Source organism: Ascaphus truei, chromosome 2, assembly GCF_040206685.1.
Source record: "Ascaphus truei isolate aAscTru1 chromosome 2, aAscTru1.hap1, whole genome shotgun sequence".
In the NCBI taxonomy this organism is placed as follows: domain Eukaryota; kingdom Metazoa; phylum Chordata; class Amphibia; order Anura; family Ascaphidae; genus Ascaphus; species Ascaphus truei.
This window is the reverse complement of record NC_134484.1, coordinates 94,672,949-94,693,404: the sequence shown is the minus strand read 5'-3', so window position 1 is coordinate 94,693,404 and position 20,456 is coordinate 94,672,949. Positions and strand designations below refer to the sequence as shown.

The window sequence follows — 20,456 nt, the reverse complement described above, 5'->3', positions numbered from 1 at the left end:
TTCTAATCCATTACTTTCTCAGGTGTACACAACAAACTGTACAGAAATGTGCTTTTTATACTCTTACACACAGAGAGCTTTCTACAGGGGAAATGTTGAGGAGCCTTGTAATTAGAACTCACTCCTTGCCGAGCTATTCCCACAGAGATTCAATTCACAGTCTGAGCTGCTGCTCGGTGACTTGTTTCAAACTTATTTGCTGCTCAAGTGCACTGTAAACTATGGGGCAATATGTTGCAAGCCCCAGTAACAAGGGTTTAGTTGCAGGATAGTAGAGCCTATTCACGAAGCATTAATGTTCTGCATTTTATACTACCAAACATCTGTAGACACTTCCAGTCTTTCTAAAGCTACCCCCAGGTATATTAAAGCAGTATGTCAGGTTAAACTGCACTACATATTGTGACGTAAGAGGCAGCATGGCATCGCCATACTAAATCATCAACATGGTAGCCCTGTAAGGGTTAACTACCCCGAGTAAGGTAAAGGGTTAACCTGCACTGCTCTTGTGTAAAGAGTTCCTGTGGCCTGTAACCTAATCATGTTAACCACTGTATGTTAAAGTAGCATTACTACCTTCCCCCTTTTTATCCTTTATTTTCATATGTAACACATGCAACAATATATTCATTCTTACCTAAGCTGGCAATCGTTTGGGGTCCCTGCTATAAATCTGTAAAAATCCTGATTGTGTGCCTAATTAAATGGTTGCCTTTCAGTTTCAATCAATCCTTCAAAGTGTAACTCAGCAGCTACAATGTATCCTGATATTACTAAGGTAACATTACCTATTGTTACAGTTTACAGCTCAAACTGCTAAGAATATTGGCAACAATGCGGTAAAACCTGCTATACAAATCAAAGGATGCTCAGTACTCTGTATATTAAAAATGGCATTAAGAGTTGAATAATAAAAAAAAATTAAAAAAAAAAAAACCATTTGTCCCGAGTAGTAGGGAGGCATACATTATGTCAAACTTTTTTTGACAGGTACCACGCCCCCTTTTCCCCTAAGCCCCGCCCCTTTTGGCCTTAAACCCGCCCTATGTCCCGCCCCTTCCGTATCCGGTCCCGCCCCATCCGTATCCGGCCCCGCCCCCTGCGCATTTTTAGGTTGCCGCCCCCTGCGCCAAAAACGCGGTTGACGCCCCCTACGCCAAAAAAACGCAGTTGACGCCCCCTACGCCAAAAAAACGCAGTTGACGCCCCCTAAGCCAAAAAACCGCGGTTGACATCCCCCAGACTCCATTTTTTATTATGATGTGCATTTTTTATTCTTTTTTGTGATTGGTGCGTACTGTTGACGTAGATTGGAGGGGGCGTATACATACGCGGGGCATGTCCGGGCATGTTTATAGGCTTTTGGGGCATGCCCGAACATGTTTTTTTCATACTGGGGCATGTCTGGACATGTTTATTCTGAAATAACGCCGTGCGCATGTCAGAAAAGTTCAAATGACGTTGAAAAGAGTGCGTAGCATTTTTTTTTAAATTCAGACAGAATACGGCTTTAAGAGGCTAAACCCTCAAGTGTCAGGGTGGCCGAGTGGTTTAAGGCGTTGGACTTAAGATCCAATGGACGTATGTCCACGTGGGTTCGAATCCCACCCCAGACATAATATTTTTATATATTTTTTTTTTATGTGTATATATATTTTTTATTTGTATAGAGACGGTACAGGGATTAGCCGCAACAGTCGGGGGTTACATATAAATAAAAAGCACAATTGTATGAGTCAAAAATTGCTTATTTTATTTTTTAAAAGATAACACAGTTTTCACCAGGAAATAATTACAAGACGTATTTACAAGTAAAAAAGTAAAACGGCTGTTAAGGCCTTAATAGACTAAAATCATCTAGAGGCGTTGAGTTAGTACGATACATAGTATAGAGGGACAGCAATACAATGTCTTATTTTACAGAGGGAAAAAAAAAAAAATTAAACAGCTTATTTACAGTTTCAACCAGTCAGCCGACGGCAATAATAGACTACCCCTCCTCTTGTTTAGTAAATAACCCGGCGGGGATGTTAAGCCAGGGGCACTTAAAGAACTGTAACGCAAATCAGAGGTTCTTTTCTGCGGAGTTAAAAGGGATGATGAAGGAGGGTTCGTTGTATCGGGGGGCAGTATTTTTAAGCGATCCAGGCTTTCTCTATTTGTTGCATTACCCACAACCGATGAGGGGATATTCAGTTCAGCCATCGCAGCCAGAAAAGGGCTCCAACCCTGTGGTATTTTACGCTTTGTAACAGTGTGACTTTGTGTAACACCGCGTACCAAATCCAGTAAATTAGAGCCCGGTATAACCTGTTTTTTATAAATAAACTCCCCTTTGTCATTCCAGCTTGTAATATGTTTAGCCTGAAACATTTTACTGAGCAATAACTCTGCATTTTTCTTGAAGCGGACATTCACGTTAGTAACAACCTCACGAATCAAATTGTCAGGCGTATCTGATGATGCAATATCCTGGAAATGTAAAGGGTGAGAGGCTGTTTCATCAGTGGGCATTAAAAGGGTTAGGCGGTTCTTCTCCACGTCACTCTGTTTAGCATGCACCAAGTATTTCTGCAGTACAGTAGTGTATCTTTTTATCTTTTCATCCTCTGATAAATTATTGCTATATAAGATAGCATTAATGTCTGTATCTAGGTGTTGCATGGCAACTTCACGTATGTCGCCCACTCGTTGTGGGGGGCGCTGTAAACGATCCATATCTTGTTTGGGGACCAGGTACATTTTCTCAGCATATTCCATTAGCGGTTAGTGAGAAGGCCAGTCAGCAGCGGTATAGCAAAACCCAAAAGAGAGCCAATAAAGCCGCCGGACTGCTTCACCAGGCGTTTCTTTTTTACAATTGTAAATTTTTTGTCGCTCAGCTTTTTTATAATTTTACGCCACTTTTTAAGTATGCCAATTTGCCGTTTTGATAAAGGTATTTTACCTTTTAGAGCATTGAGGGCTATCTCGCATATGGCGGTGACTAAATCATTAGATGCTGAACACAGAATAACTTTTCTTTGCTTTGGTGAAGCCCTTATTAATGCTTTTAAAGTATGCCAATTGCGGCGTAGTCGGTTAGACATGTTTACAACGGCGGAGCGACTACAAGTAATGACAATTTACAGATAGTTATCTCTTTTTAGAACCGCTTTTTTTTTTTAAAACATAAACTGTGGGGTTGTCAGGCGGAAAGATACCGGTTCTTAAGCGGTACTCATCAGGGGTCGTGGCTCTTAAATCTACTAACAAAAAACCATAGGGGGACCGTGTGGCATCTTCAAATGCCTCTAAAAAGAATTGTGATTTACCAGGATACATTTGACGAGCTAAGGTGTTAATTTGTAATTTATCCCTTGGATTTTTAAAAAGAACCATATATTTAGTGTTTAAATTTATGGTTCTGCTTTTTTTACCCTGGCAAAAAACATTTTGTACGAGGTACATGATACTGAGGTTTCTGTGATGCACATACTTGGTGAATGCTTTTTCAATTTCAGAGCTCTCACTGGCTGCTTCCATCAAGTCATCAACGATTGTCAAATTCACTTTACCAGGGGGAAAAAGAGCATCGTCATTAAATGTAGCGGGTATACCCTCAATAAATCTAATGTGGGGCATAGTGCTTAACAGTTCATCATAAAGATATTGCCAGCATGCATAAAACCATACGATATTATCAGGTCGGTGCGACAAGTGAGTGATAGAATGTTGCAAAAGCTGTTTAACAAAATAGCTTTTCCCTGAATTTGACGGCCCGGCTAAAATACACGAGAAAGGATGTTGAAGCCTGATATCCATTACAGATTTATAATTAGTAACCAAAGGGTAGGGTTGTGAAGTCGTTGGTCAGCTGTCGTTTCGTGTACACACACTTTTGTGTTTTCTGTAGAGGACGAGTCTCAATCTGCCAGTAACGTTTATTTCGGACAATCCCAGCCTGTTGTACCACAATCTTTTTCTGATCTTCAGGATCAGAGTGTAAGGGGTAGTCCAGGACAATATCTTTTAAAGTGTCAAAGTTAATCAATTCAGCGTTTGCAGCGTTCAGTGTTATACCTTTAACTTTTAGACACGTTTTACCAGTAGAAAGCTTGTAACCGTAAGTCTTGGGACCGGCGGAAACAAATTCTGTAATGTGTGTACCATTCGGTAGTTCACTAGTCAGCTCCCCTAAGTAGTCACCCAGAGGCGGATTCCAGTCACCTGTTTTGCTAACAAAAATGACAGAGTCAGTGTCATGGTAGAGACACCGCTCTTGTAGCTTGTCCAAAACATTGTACAGTTCAAGACGGGCATAGGCCGTCGTAAAACAGGCAATAAAAATATTGACATTACGACCTACAGTGTATCCCTCCTTTGTATACTTCCAGCTAACCATGGCCGTGTCATCATCTAGGAAGTCTAAAGATGACACATCGTATTGCGTTGAAAAGGCGTAACCAAAAAGTTCATCAGGGCTTGTTACAATGCTTGTATTTTGTAAATTAGTCTTTTGACCGAATTTACCCCACAAAGAATTTAGAAACAGTTTAGAAATTTGTCTTTTTGCCGGGTTAATGTCTATTTTATCAGCGCGTAAACGTATACCCTCTTTTGAAAAATACTCGCTGATGTATTTTTGTTTTTTGACCTCGTCTGTACACCAGCTGGGGTATCCAGATGCCTCCTGTTTGTCCCTGAGGTGCACCTTAATGTATTTAGCAAACAATTTTTTTGTATAACATGCAAAGTGCCAAATTTCAAAAATTTTACACAGCCGGTACCCTTTCTTCAACGCTGCCTGGATTTCAACGGTACACCACGTACCGGTCAATGAGCGCTCCTCATCCGTATGACAGCAAGGCGTCGTCTGATTGGTGACGGCGCATGTGCTGCATAGCGGAAACATGAGCTTGCCATTCATTTTAACAGGAAGGATGGGGAAAAATAAGCCTCTAGGCGGATAGACTTTTACTTTAGCAATCCCAAAGTACCTGTCAAAAGAGAGAAAATTCTCATAGATGATCTTAGGGTGACCGGTGGGGTACATTTTGGTTTTGTTGATAAAAGGATACAAGCTGGTAAAATCATAGTAATGTATACTCTCACCGGGCGCCGTTTTGTGGTACAGCTTAATAGCGTTTGTGCGGCCGCCGTAAAGTGCATCACGGGGGTTCATGGGTTGTGGAAAATCACTTTTAAGTAGAAACGCCTTTAGATCCGTATCGTTCTCTAACATGTGTTTCCACTCGTGCTCCCACAGCTCACGCACCGCATAGCCACATTTGGTTTTTAGAAAATGTGTTTTGATGGCTGTTTTGTGGTACAATTGACCATATGTGAGAGATGTAACAGTGTTTGTATCTTTTTCATTGTAACACATGGGACAGCCGTGGTAAAAGCAGCCGTTGAATTCAAAGGCTGTTTGAACACCATTAATCACCGCATAACCATCCAGAAAATAGTTACCCACCATCTTTTCACCGCCCCTTAAAGCATGTTGTATGACTATATTCTCCTTGTAGGCCACATACAGTAGCCACTGTGTGGCGGGCGTAGAGAAGCGTTTTTTTGTGATGTTGTAATTGTCAGGGGGTACAATGGCGATGGTGTTACTGGGTAAAAATTTGAGCCGATACATAGCCATGCACACAGAGGCGAGGGTTGTCAGCTGAAAGGGGTCCACATTATAGACATCTTCCTCACCAATCTGAGACTCACGGTCGCTCATTACCGTATGCTCTGTCATTTCTATGACACTGGTTCTAAAGCAGATACATGCTTTCTTCAAAATTTTTACATCCTCAATGCAATAGCTTTTAAGCTCAGCCTGAAAATTGAAATCACAATGTTTGTTCGCTTCATACCATGTCATGAACCCCGTTTTCTCGTCGGCCATCATGTACTGGGGGCCGTAATGCTCTATAGAGGGCATAGAACCGCTGTAATTTTGATTCTGTACTGTGTTAAAAAAGTGTGGGAAATATCCTTTACTGCCTGTAAACCCCAGGGCCTGTGGCAACTTACTGAGCTTCATGGGGAGGAAATTTAAAGAGTCGATAAATCTGATATTCAGATCAGGTATTGTTACACATAATAATTTACCGCCTTGTGCTAGTAATTCTATTTTTATCTTCTCTTTAAGCAGCTGTTGCACCACAAAATAGGAATCGTAACGGCCGGCATTATGTGCGATGAAAGTGTACTCCCTAAAGGGCCTGTCTATGAATTTTTTTACAAAATCAGCCAAACACTCTGGACCCTGGAACTCCCAACCCACAGTGCCGTCTAAAGACTGGGCACAACCTTTTTCTTCATCATCCCTTAAAGGCATGGCGTAGACATAATTTGGTATGTGTACGCCCGTCTCCTGCATGCACTCAAAGTCATAAAAAATGTAGTTGTCAGTGAGGACCGGTGGTTTGTATGGGCGCATGTAGCACAGGTGATTGTCAAAACTGGCGATGTAAGCATAACAGACTCTACACTGCAAACCTCTGCATTCATCATGATCGTCATCTGTGTAGCGACCGCAACGGTCGCAGTATTTCTTGCGTTTACAATCTATTTTAGCAGCTTGGGCTAGTTTCTTGTGTTCACTCAAACAATCCTGTGAACGACAAAATGCCCGACACATAGGACACCTAGGCATGTCTGCTATGACCTCAACACAATTCCGTCTGTGGCACGATCGGCAAAAATAGCGGCATGAATGGTTATTTTTGTGAGCGAATGGAGTATGACAAAAATCGCAAAAGTAATTGGCCCCGATGAAAGCGTTTATTTTTTTTACGCCAAAGTAATGTGTGTCTTCATGGTATATAAATAAAACCCTCTCTTTGCAGGGCTCACTTGTATTAAAAAACTGCCATTCTCCCCGATTGTGGTAGAACACTTTAATGGTTACATTCAAGTGCTTTTCAAAGTCGGGTATGTCGCTAAAACTGACTAGACGATCATCAGGAATACCCAGGGTGCGATGTATCAAACGTGCTTTCTCCAGTAACACAGCGTCAGCCGTATCTCTCTTTTCTAACAGGGCACAAAGACTGGCTGCTAGACACAAGTTATGGCTGTCGTTATTTAAGTCAAAGAGTAATTGTCTTTTTTTGTTTACGATGCGACTGTAAGGCGTTGAATTAATGCGTCTACGGTGCATCACACCACCAACTCTGTTCTTAACAATTATGACCAATAGTCTTAAAGTACCGTCACCAAGAACCTCCGCGTTGCTTTGTAACATGTTTGCCACATGTTCCAAAAACGTCTCAGCGCTTAAGGCGTCCTTAGAGCGTTTAATAGAGTATAAAGCTCTATTTAACGTGTCACCGTCTAGACGTAATTGCACCATGTCATGGGGTCCTATGTCGGGCAGTAGTCTATTCAATGTACACTGGCGCTTAAGGGATGATGAAGAAAAAGGTTGTGCCCAGTCTTTAGACGGCACTGTGGGTTGGGAGTTCCAGGGTCCAGAGTGTTTGGCTGATTTTGTAAAAAAATTCATAGACAGGCCCTTTAGGGAGTACACTTTCATCGCACATAATGCCGGCCGTTACGATTCCTATTTTGTGGTGCAACAGCTGCTTAAAGAGAAGATAAAAATAGAATTACTAGCACAAGGCGGTAAATTATTATGTGTAACAATACCTGATCTGAATATCAGATTTATCGACTCTTTAAATTTCCTCCCCATGAAGCTCAGTAAGTTGCCACAGGCCCTGGGGTTTACAGGCAGTAAAGGATATTTCCCACACTTTTTTAACACAGTACAGAATCAAAATTACAGCGGTTCTATGCCCTCTATAGAGCATTACGGCCCCCAGTACATGATGGCCGACGAGAAAACGGGGTTCATGACATGGTATGAAGCGAACAAACATTGTGATTTCAATTTTCAGGCTGAGCTTAAAAGCTATTGCATTGAGGATGTAAAAATTTTGAAGAAAGCCTGTATCTGCTTTAGAACCAGTGTCATAGAAATGACAGAGCATACGGTAATGAGCGACCGTGAGTCTCAGATTGGTGAGGAAGATGTCTATAATGTGGACCCCTTTCAGCTGACAACCCTCGCCTCTGTGTGCATGGCTATGTATCGGCTCAAATTTTTACCCAGTAACACCATCGCCATTGTACCCCCTGACAATTACAACATCACAAAAAAACGCTTCTCTACGCCCGCCACTCAGTGGCTACTGTATGTGGCCTACAAGGAGAATATAGTCATACAACACGCTTTAAGGGGCGGTGAAAAGATGGTGGGTAACTATTTTCTGGATGGTTATGCGGTGATTAATGGTGTTCAAACAGCCTTTGAATTCAACGGCTGCTTTTACCACGGATGTCCCATGTGTTACAATGAAAAAGATACAAACACTGTTACATCTCTCACATATGGTCAATTGTACCACAAAACATCCATCAAAACACATTTTCTAAAAACCAAATGTGGCTATGCGGTGCGTGAGCTGTGGGAGCACGAGTGGAAACACATGTTAGAGACCGATACGGATCTAAAGGCGTTTCTACTTAAAAGTGATTTTCCACAACCCATGAACCCCCGTGATGCACTTTACGGCGGCCGCACAAATGCTATTAAGCTGTACCACAAAACGGCGCCCGGTGAGAGTATACATTACTATGATTTTACCAGCTTGTATCCTTTTATCAACAAAACCAAAATGTACCCCACCGGTCACCCTAAGATCATCTATGAGAATTTTCTCTCTTTTGACAGGTACTTTGGGATTGCTAAAGTAAAAGTCTATCCGCCTAGAGGCTTATTTTTCCCCATCCTTCCTGTTAAAATGAATGGCAAGCTCATGTTTCCGCTATGCAGCACATGCGCCGTCACCAATCAGACGACGCCTTGCTGTCATACGGATGAGGAGCGCTCATTGACCGGTACGTGGTGTACCGTTGAAATCCAGGCAGCGTTGAAGAAAGGGTACCGGCTGTGTAAAATTTTTGAAATTTGGCACTTTGCATGTTATACAAAAAAATTGTTTGCTAAATACATTAAGGTGCACCTCAGGGACAAACAGGAGGCATCTGGATACCCCAGCTGGTGTACAGACGAGGTCAAAAAACAAAAATACATCAGCGAGTATTTTTCAAAAGAGGGTATACGTTTACGCGCTGATAAAATAGACATTAACCCGGCAAAAAGACAAATTTCTAAACTGTTTCTAAATTCTTTGTGGGGTAAATTCGGTCAAAAGACTAATTTACAAAATACAAGCATTGTAACAAGCCCTGATGAACTTTTTGGTTACGCCTTTTCAACGCAATACGATGTGTCATCTTTAGACTTCCTAGATGATGACACGGCCATGGTTAGCTGGAAGTATACAAAGGAGGGATACACTGTAGGTCGTAATGTCAATATTTTTATTGCCTGTTTTACGACGGCCTATGCCCGTCTTGAACTGTACAATGTTTTGGACAAGCTACAAGAGCGGTGTCTCTACCATGACACTGACTCTGTCATTTTTGTTAGCAAAACAGGTGACTGGAATCCGCCTCTGGGTGACTACTTAGGGGAGCTGACTAGTGAACTACCGAATGGTACACACATTACAGAATTTGTTTCCGCCGGTCCCAAGACTTACGGTTACAAGCTTTCTACTGGTAAAACGTGTCTAAAAGTTAAAGGTATAACACTGAACGCTGCAAACGCTGAATTGATTAACTTTGACACTTTAAAAGATATTGTCCTGGACTACCCCTTACACTCTGATCCTGAAGATCAGAAAAAGATTGTGGTACAACAGGCTGGGATTGTCCGAAATAAACGTTACTGGCAGATTGAGACTCGTCCTCTACAGAAAACACAAAAGTGTGTGTACACGAAACGACAGCTGACCAACGACTTCACAACCCTACCCTTTGGTTACTAATTATAAATCTGTAATGGATATCAGGCTTCAACATCCTTTCTCGTGTATTTTAGCCGGGCCGTCAAATTCAGGGAAAAGCTATTTTGTTAAACAGCTTTTGCAACATTCTATCACTCACTTGTCGCACCGACCTGATAATATCGTATGGTTTTATGCATGCTGGCAATATCTTTATGATGAACTGTTAAGCACTATGCCCCACATTAGATTTATTGAGGGTATACCCGCTACATTTAATGACGATGCTCTTTTTCCCCCTGGTAAAGTGAATTTGACAATCGTTGATGACTTGATGGAAGCAGCCAGTGAGAGCTCTGAAATTGAAAAAGCATTCACCAAGTATGTGCATCACAGAAACCTCAGTATCATGTACCTCGTACAAAATGTTTTTTGCCAGGGTAAAAAAAGCAGAACCATAAATTTAAACACTAAATATATGGTTCTTTTTAAAAATCCAAGGGATAAATTACAAATTAACACCTTAGCTCGTCAAATGTATCCTGGTAAATCACAATTCTTTTTAGAGGCATTTGAAGATGCCACACGGTCCCCCTATGGTTTTTTGTTAGTAGATTTAAGAGCCACGACCCCTGATGAGTACCGCTTAAGAACCGGTATCTTTCCGCCTGACAACCCCACAGTTTATGTTTTAAAAAAAAAAAGCGGTTCTAAAAAGAGATAACTATCTGTAAATTGTCATTACTTGTAGTCGCTCCGCCGTTGTAAACATGTCTAACCGACTACGCCGCAATTGGCATACTTTAAAAGCATTAATAAGGGCTTCACCAAAGCAAAGAAAAGTTATTCTGTGTTCAGCATCTAATGATTTAGTCACCGCCATATGCGAGATAGCCCTCAATGCTCTAAAAGGTAAAATACCTTTATCAAAACGGCAAATTGGCATACTTAAAAAGTGGCGTAAAATTATAAAAAAGCTGAGCGACAAAAAATTTACAATTGTAAAAAAGAAACGCCTGGTGAAGCAGTCCGGCGGCTTTATTGGCTCTCTTTTGGGTTTTGCTATACCGCTGCTGACTGGCCTTCTCACTAACCGCTAATGGAATATGCTGAGAAAATGTACCTGGTCCCCAAACAAGATATGGATCGTTTACAGCGCCCCCCACAACGAGTGGGCGACATACGTGAAGTTGCCATGCAACACCTAGATACAGACATTAATGCTATCTTATATAGCAATAATTTATCAGAGGATGAAAAGATAAAAAGATACACTACTGTACTGCAGAAATACTTGGTGCATGCTAAACAGAGTGACGTGGAGAAGAACCGCCTAACCCTTTTAATGCCCACTGATGAAACAGCCTCTCACCCTTTACATTTCCAGGATATTGCATCATCAGATACGCCTGACAATTTGATTCGTGAGGTTGTTACTAACGTGAATGTCCGCTTCAAGAAAAATGCAGAGTTATTGCTCAGTAAAATGTTTCAGGCTAAACATATTACAAGCTGGAATGACAAAGGGGAGTTTATTTATAAAAAACAGGTTATACCGGGCTCTAATTTACTGGATTTGGTACGCGGTGTTACACAAAGTCACACTGTTACAAAGCGTAAAATACCACAGGGTTGGAGCCCTTTTCTGGCTGCGATGGCTGAACTGAATATCCCCTCATCGGTTGTGGGTAATGCAACAAATAGAGAAAGCCTGGATCGCTTAAAAATACTGCCCCCCGATACAACGAACCCTCCTTCATCATCCCTTTTAACTCCGCAGAAAAGAACCTCTGATTTGCGTTACAGTTCTTTAAGTGCCCCTGGCTTAACATCCCCGCCGGGTTATTTACTAAACAAGAGGAGGGGTAGTCTATTATTGCCGTCGGCTGACTGGTTGAAACTGTAAATAAGCTGTTTAATTTTTTTTTTTTTCCCTCTGTAAAATAAGACATTGTATTGCTGTCCCTCTATACTATGTATCGTACTAACTCAACGCCTCTAGATGATTTTAGTCTATTAAGGCCTTAACAGCCGTTTTACTTTTTTACTTGTAAATACGTCTTGTAATTATTTCCTGGTGAAAACTGTGTTATCTTTTAAAAAATAAAATAAGCAATTTTTGACTCATACAATTGTGCTTTTTATTTATATGTAACCCCCGACTGTTGCGGCTAATCCCTGTACCGTCTCTATACAAATAAAAAATATATATACACATAAAAAAAAAATATATAAAAATATTATGTCTGGGGTGGGATTCGAACCCACGTGGACATACGTCCATTGGATCTTAAGTCCAACGCCTTAAACCACTCGGCCACCCTGACACTTGAGGGTTTAGCCTCTTAAAGCCGTATTCTGTCTGAATTTAAAAAAAAATGCTACGCACTCTTTTCAACGTCATTTGAACTTTTCTGACATGCGCACGGCGTTATTTCAGAATAAACATGTCCAGACATGCCCCAGTATGAAAAAAACATGTTCGGGCATGCCCCAAAAGCCTATAAACATGCCCGGACATGCCCCGCGTATGTATACGCCCCCTCCAATCTACGTCAACAGTACGCACCAATCACAAAAAAGAATAAAAAATGCACATCATAATAAAAAATGGAGTCTGGGGGATGTCAACCGCGGTTTTTTGGCTTAGGGGGCGTCAACTGCGTTTTTTTGGCGTAGGGGGCGTCAACTGCGTTTTTTTGGCGTAGGGGGCGTCAACCGCGTTTTTGGCGCAGGGGGCGGCAACCTAAAAATGCGCAGGGGGCGGGGCCGGATACGGATGGGGCGGGACCGGATACGGAAGGGGCGGGACATAGGGCGGGTTTAAGGCCAAAAGGGGCGGGGCTTAGGGGAAAAGGGGGCGTGGTACCTGTCAAAAAAAGTTTGACATAATGTATGCCTCCCTACTACTGTCCCGTTTTGCGGCTTTAACGCCAGTTTATTTCCCCCATTGTATGTATGTGGGGAGAGGAGAGGCACATTGTTGGGTGTGAGGAGGCCTTGAATCACCAAGCTGGAGCATTGTTCTCACCCCGGCAGCTCGGCGCCAAGTTCAAAGGAATGCCTGGGACTCTAGACCAACTCTGTGGAATGGGACAAGAACCTTGGTAGCGCTATCCTGATTGGCCATTTTTGTATTTCCCTCCCCTTCAGGACACTCCCCATGGGACGGTGTTAGTTGTAGCTCTGCCCCACCTGTGTTAGGCTAAGGCCATCTTTTATCTCCCTCCTGATTGGCCCTGGATTTAAAGGGATGATTTTTATTGGTTACCGAGACACCTCCAGCTTTTGTGAATGGGAGCCCAGTTACTATAATCTGGCTAGCCGAGCACGAGTTCCACAGTTAAGAGAGAATACCGTCGGTGTCCTAGAGCAGGGGAGCGCAAACTTTTTTCCCTGCACCCCCCTGACGGCTGTTCCCTTCTCTCCGCGCCCCCCCCCACTCTTACCTCGGCTCCGACGTCTTGACGACAAGACCGCACGGCGTCATTTGACGCCGCGTTGCCATGGTGACTCGTCTAAGAAGCCGCCGGAGCCAAGGTAAGTGAGGTTTACAGAGGCCTTTGCCGCTTCCCCGGCACTTAATTTAAGTGCCTTCGGGAAGCGCGTGGGGCCTCTGTAAACCCCGCGTCCCACACAGTGAGTCTCGCGCCCCCCTGGGAGCGGACCCCCCCCCCTGAGGTGAACCTGGACTGTCACCTACCCAGGGTAGGCTAGTTTCGGAAGAGCATGGCACATAGGTAGTGTAGGGTATTGATTATGGTGAATTCCCCCGTTTATTGACTCTTGTTTTGACTTATGTTACCGTTACCATTTTAATAAACCCGCTCCGTTTATTAGCCCTTGTGTCCTGCCTAGTGTGTGCTACAAGTATCTGTAGACACTATCGATCCACATTAATCTATGAAGTTTATTGTGTAACCTACCACTTCTTTATAGCCGACATGATACAAAATGCATGGGATTTTGTGGTCAACCCTCAAAAACGTAATATTAATAAAAAGTACAAAATGTCCCTAATATATATGTAATTTACTTAGCTCTTATTATCTCCAAGGCCACATGCTTAAGTACATATTGCCCTGAAAAACATGGTCTGTCGGTGACCTTTAAGGTGTGAGTTTGAACCTGCCCTATATCAGCGATGCTCAAGTTCAGTCCTCGAGGGCTACGATCAGACCAGGTTCTTTTGATTTCTCCAATTAACACGTTCTTAAACTATTAGCCTAGCCTTAATTATCACTAACTTGCTTAGGTATGTATAGCCCTGAAAATATAGCTTTTGGTATCCTTGAGCGTCACGGTTCTCGATTATTACAATTTGCCATGCATCACATAGCATCTTTAGCCACCTTCAGACTAGCACAGAAATTGCTCCCAGCCCTTAAACAGCTACATTCTGAGTCTATTAATATTGCGTATGGGAAAATATAGCAAACCTGAATTTTCTCAGTACGCTTTCAGTACTATAAAATCAGTTCAAATGTTAAGACCCTTGCCGGGTAATTCATGTTCATATTGGGCAAAGCCCATCCCTAACGCAGAAGAAAAAAAACCTCACAGGGATTAAAAGGCAACTACTGTATAGTTTTTGCAGTGTTCTTATATTTGTTGGCATCTCTGCTTATTAGCAGAAGATTTATATAGCAGCATGTTCATTTTCATACTCCGGGGGCCAGGAATCATGTACACACACTGCTTTAAAACAGGAAATTAGTTTTCATGACGTTACAGTAGTTGTTGCACGACACTGGCATCACAGTGTATGTGCAGCCTACAGGTAATCTGCATGCATCAGTTTCCCACAGGAATTAAAGTAATCTTGGGTGCCCAGCCAAGCAATGATCCTATTAAAGAGATGTAACATTTGGCTCAAATCAAGCTCTCAGGGAAAAAAATAAATAAACCCCCCCTCCCCCCCTACAATTTCATGGTCATTCAGAACGGAAAACCAGATTGCGCTTTAACAAACAGTGGGAAACCAAAGAGCAGACGTTTTACACTAATTACTTATCAGATCACGCTCTCAAGCTTGGGAAAATAAGAGGCTTCTGCTCGGGTACTGTCAGCCAATAAGCAGTTGTCAAGATACAATAACCTCTTCTCCATCAGACCTCTAGCAGTCATAGGGTTAATGTAGTCACATTGGGACCATGCTCACATGCAGGACAGCACAGTCATTCCCAAATAAATACAATTGAACACAAGCCTATTGTAGATACATAGTTAAATTGCTACCCATCTTGCTGCAAAGTTTATTTTAAATAATTGTACAACTTCACATATGTACAGTATGGTGATGCATATCTTCATTTATATTTGAAGGATAACATCTAGCAACAAATTAGTTCCCTGCATGAAGTAAAACAAAATAATTTAATAACATGAGAATTCTAAAAGAAAATCATGGTGGAGAGCGGAGAGCCTATGGCTGGGCTCGGCTCTAACCCTAGATAAGATGATCTTAAAAGATAATATCCTGATGCGCCCATGTCCTCTTACCACCTTATCTACAATATAAGAGTGCCCTACACAGGCCAAACTATTGGTGATTGACCTTCTCTCTCTCATTTTGTGCCTGCTTCTTTTTTTGTAAACAATTGTTAAACATAGAGCTTAAGGCAGAAAGCTCCCCAAACTGCAGGATGGGAACCGGGCGCTCCTCTGCAGCAGAATGAAGATATATTCTGCTCTGGGACCCCACAGCTCCCAGGATACCTACTGGTGAATTCACCAGCATTACTTCCCGTTTATTAAAGAGGATCTAAACGGCCGATATAGGAAGCCACAACTAACGATGCTGTCGCTTCCTATTGGCAGTTACTTATTTTACCCTGGAGGGACATTCAAACCGAGCAACTTCCCCATAAAGTATCACAGGAATGAAGGGGTCACCAAGTCTTAAAATAGTGTGCTTCCCACCAGGAATCCCCCCCTCCCCTCACACACACACACAAACAAGTAGGGGGACTGCTACCCTAACATTTAAATTGTATGTTCTACCTACAGGGGTAGGGGGATGGGATTTTAATGAACCCGCTTGTATGTGGGTGAAGGCAGCGACAAAAAACCTCCACCATTAGCATATAGCCAATAAAGAATATCACTTGTGAGCACATTCACATGTCTTAGGCCTCGGCCAGGCTCTTCGCTTGCGTGCTGAGGCGCGCTGAGGCTCAGGGAAAGCGGGTGCTTTCCCTGGCCTTGCAGTTGCTTGCCCTGCGCGCCGTCAGGGGGCGGGCCAGTGACATCACGGAGCTGGTTCGCCCTCATTGGGCGAACCGCTCACGTGACCGGCCCTGCGCTCCGGCAAGCGCGTGAATTTAAAAATCCGCTAAGACCTACGCTTCCGCGCGCTTGCGGAAGCGTAGGCGAGCCCCTACTAAAGCCACTCTAATTGTGGCTGTAGGGGCTCAGTGCCAAGCATGAGCGAGCGTCAGCACGCTTCAGCAAGCAAGCGCTTACCATGGACGAGGCCTTAGACAGGTCTGCAACCCTGCCTTTCAACCATTATCACCTAGCATACAGTGCTTCCATTGTAGCAAGGGATTCTGGGAAATTACCTGTCTATGGCTGCGTCCAGGGTCAGCGCTTAGGCGTTGACCCGTGCTGAGGCACGCCAACGCTTCTCAGTGAGCCCCTGCAGCCGCAATGAGAGCGGCTTTAGCAGGGGCTCGCGCACGCTTCCGCAAGCGTAGGTCTTTTTCAAAAGATAGATTTTCGCGCTCACGGGAGCGCAGGGCCGGTCACGTGAGCGGTTCGCCCAATGAGGGAGAACCAGCTCCATGATGTCACATCCCCCCTCCCCCACCCGGACATGCCCCCGGACGGCGCACGGACCAAGGCCAGGGAAAGCACCCGCTTTCCCTCAGCCTCCGCGCGCCTCCGCACGGCTGCAGTCCTATGGACGCAGCCTAAGACATGTGAATGTGCTCACAAGTGATATTCTATATGGGCTATGTAGCACTGTCCCGTCCCGTCCCCTCCCCCCCAACCCCAACCACCCCCCACCCCCCCGTGGGAGTTTCACAGCCTCTGCTACCTGTTGTGTGGTGCGAGTACCTGTTAGGGTCAGGAGAGCTGAGTTTGATCTGCGATGGTGGGAGATCAGGACAGGCTTAGGTTCATTCTCTGAGCTTCTTCTCAGGGTGCTTAGCGCCTCCAGCAGTAGTTGGCTTCAGGGTGTTCGGAGATGAGCCCCCACTATTGCATGCTTCTTCCCTCCTGCCCAGGGACTGACACTTACACAGGAGTATGATGAACAAGAGTCTTTATTGGCAATCACTGCAGATCTTCTTCATACAGCGGTGCAGGGTCTTAAAGGTTCCAGGCCTCTGGATGATGCTTGCTCCAGATATTACAGGGCATCTGTTGGTCTAATCAGATGTTCCCCCAGTCCCAGGGGCTGGAGGTGGGCACGCTCATCTCGCGATGGGAGATGCTCACAGCCCTATTGCTCTCTTCCTCATCCAGAGCAGGACTGAGTAAATTTGGCACTGCCCCTCATCAGGAAGCAGAAGGAGCGGGCTCATGGTCTATACCTATCCCTGATAGGCTTACACAGGCCATGAGTCACCACCTTACTTCTGTCCATCAGAGAGGAGCATGAAGGGTGGGGGTCACAAGCCCACAGAAATTAACCTCTTACAGCCTGCAGCTAGCAGGACTTGCATAACAGGGAGGGGAAAGACAGGCAGAAAAGACGTAGTCTGTTACAGCTATATGCTAACGGAGGAAGTTATTTGTCGTCTTTTTCACCCACCATAACTTAAAATGTGTATGGTAAACCTACTCAGCCTTGAAAATTGCAAAGCCAGTACAACCAACCTCACACTGATGAAAACCACAAGGTCGAAACAGCTTTCTGTGAGTGGTTTGACTGGCTTTGCCTCTAATCCCATGCTGTGCTTAAAACCTGTGTGAACAGCAGAGCATTTGCTGATAAGGGTTCCATGTAAAAATGGATTTCAGGCAAAATATGGAAGCACAGTATGCTAGGTGATAATGGTGAAAGGAAGGGTTGCAGACCTGTCCAAGATATGTGAATGTGCTCACAAGTGACATTCTTTATTGACTATATGCTAACGGAGGAGGTTTTTTGTTGCCTTTTTCACTCACCATAACTTAAAATGTGTAACACACACACATACACCCACACATTTCTGAAAAGTGGATGGGGGGGAAAAATTAGTCAATACCATTAATTTTTTATTTTCAGTCACTGCAAGTTTAGAAGAACACTGTGGTTCACAGCAATGAAGTAGTTACAGTTCTAGGGGGCACATGCTTTGCAATGCATTTGAGGCTGCTTCAATGTTTTCTATTAGCACTTCTCTCGCAGAGGAGCCCGCGGACAGCAAGGAAATGCAAGTCCTGAAAGAAGGGGTTGCAATACTAATCTTGTTAATGTCCACCTTTCAAACAAAACACTTTTCTTGGGGCTGTTTACATTGATCCTTTTGTGTGCACCTAAGAATTATTGCCATAACTTTGTTATATATTTGGGGAAGTTAAAAATGGCTGCATTGACAATGAATGGTTTTGCTGCCTTGTCATATCTTTTAGTGCCAAAGAAGCCAGTTAAGCAAGAGTTATGTTGATGCACTGAAAGCCCCCTCCTGGCACAGGGAATAATACATGTGTACTGTAGGATTTTTAAGATGCAATGGAAAAGCAAAAACACACATTGCTGAATCATTTTGATGTAACCTGCTTTCCAGTGTATTTGAGGGGATTACACGTTTCAGCACGAACTGAATCATACCCACATCTGTTCATACTTTGTTTTGTAAATAGTATCTTACAAGCGTGATAAAGTCAGGCCTGATTTTGCATTCAAAATAACAAAATTACATTTAATTACAATTCTCATGGCATGAAGCACAACCCATATGACGTTCAAATGATGGGTGGCGTTAATATGTTACCAAGGGAAGCTATAAATTGGGAGACTGCGGATTGACTACAGGTAACCTCGCGAAAATCTTAAGGAAATCTTAAAGGCAAAAAATATTTTTGGGTTTATTGCGGCTTTAGGTGTGTGTGTTACATATGCAGTACATGTATCTATGTATATATAAATATATATATCACAAAAAAAGAAAAGTAGCGCCAAATAAGCGTGTTATTAATCAATAGATCAATTCTATAATCAAAACCTGCTGATAGAAGCAAAAGGTGTTTATCTGGATGATAAAAAAGTACAGCACTATGCACAAATAAACAGACAATACAAACAACAACAAACAGAGAGTATAACAAGTCCTGTTCGTAGAAGACACTTTCTGTAGTAGGGTGTAGGCAGCTTTCAGAGGGATGAACCACATCCAAAAGGGAATCTAAAACAAGAAAAGAAAGCAAGCGCACGGCCCATAGCGTAAAAACGTTTCACATTAATAAAGGAAATGGGAAGGGAGGGAATAAGCTCACTCACATGGGGAAAATAAAATCAAGCATTTTGTGAACAATTATGTCACCACCAAGTGGATTAATCCTCCGATTGAAGTCCACAATGTAAATCTGTAACCAACTTGTATGGCCCAGGAACGGACTCAGATATCCTTCAGAGGTAATTCACATGCAGATGGTGCTTGGCGGCAGATCTTTAGTGTTCCGCTCCTCATAAACAGACCAGTTGTGGTAGGCAACTAGCGCTGTCAGCCTCAGGCAGCAGGGACATTATCCGGCCACGATCCAACCGTCCCAGGGTGATGATGTAATGACGCTGCTTCTTCCTGACGCGTTTCGTCACTCTGCAGCGACTTTTTCAAAGGAGCATGTTAATCCCTTTAGACCAATGGTGTTAAATACCCTACGGGTTGCCTAGCAACCCAAACCTGGCCAAAGGGGTTTTAATACATATAATAGATAAAAGAAACTCAATACAATGGGACAAATACAAAGGATAAAAGTAAACTATATAACTATGAACAAAAAGATAATAAATAATGAATAATATTATACAAAATATTAATATGGGATAGATAAAGGACATACACATAGGCTAAACATGCTTGATGTAAATTCCAAAGGAAGGGTACATTAATAATTAATCCATTTATACCAGAGGACCGCTTGTAGCTGTCAAAAATGTGCAAATATGCATATTATGGGAGATAGTATATATATCTACAATAAAAAATATATAATTATGTTTATAAAATTATATCCGACTATAATTTGGGACGGTGAGGAGGCTATTTTTAAGGATTTTATGGATTCATTTGACAATAATGATCTAGGTTTAAAATTTACTTTTGAAATTAGTCCCATATCTGTTATATTTTTGGACCTTGTACTGAGTGTTGACCGTGAATTTAATATCATCACCAAAACACACTTTAAACCGATTTCTGGCAACAACTATGTCCACGCATCCACCAATCATGCTGATCGCTGGCTTAATAACATACCATTGGGGCAGTTTCATCGTATGAAACCTAACTGTTCCAAGGAGAGTGACTTTTTTTCCCAATCAAAAATGTTTAGACAATAAGTTCACTGAGAAAGGTTATGAACCTAAGTTAATTAATGAATCATTAGATAAAGAGCTGTCATTGGAGAGATCCTACCTGCTAGTTAAATTTAGGACAAAAAGAACAAACAAGTCTAAATATA

The 20,456-nt window shown here is 42.8% G+C and overlaps 1 protein-coding gene and 2 non-coding genes across 17 annotated transcripts in view; 1 reads left to right on the top strand and 2 right to left on the bottom strand.

Moving 5' to 3' along the window:
* STAU2 (staufen double-stranded RNA binding protein 2) overlaps nt 1-20,456 on the bottom strand; it is a 414,157-nt gene that overhangs the window by 157,832 nt on the left and 235,869 nt on the right. Inside the window, exon 14 of one of the 15 annotated variants that reach the window (XM_075583424.1) lies at nt 18,013-18,212. The exons of the other annotated variants lie outside the window; for them this stretch is intronic. Coding sequence (XP_075439539.1) covers nt 18,150-18,212 — 63 coding nt within the window. The 3' untranslated portion in view covers nt 18,013-18,149. Of the gene's footprint in view, nt 1-18,012; nt 18,213-20,456 lie in introns of those variants that run through there. 15 annotated transcript variants of the gene reach the window in all.
* TRNAL-UAA (transfer RNA leucine (anticodon UAA)) lies at nt 1,533-1,616 on the top strand. The gene has a single exon. It is a non-coding gene; the product is annotated as a tRNA-Leu (tRNA).
* Nucleotides 12,083-12,166, bottom strand: TRNAL-UAA (transfer RNA leucine (anticodon UAA)). The gene has a single exon. It is a non-coding gene; the product is annotated as a tRNA-Leu (tRNA).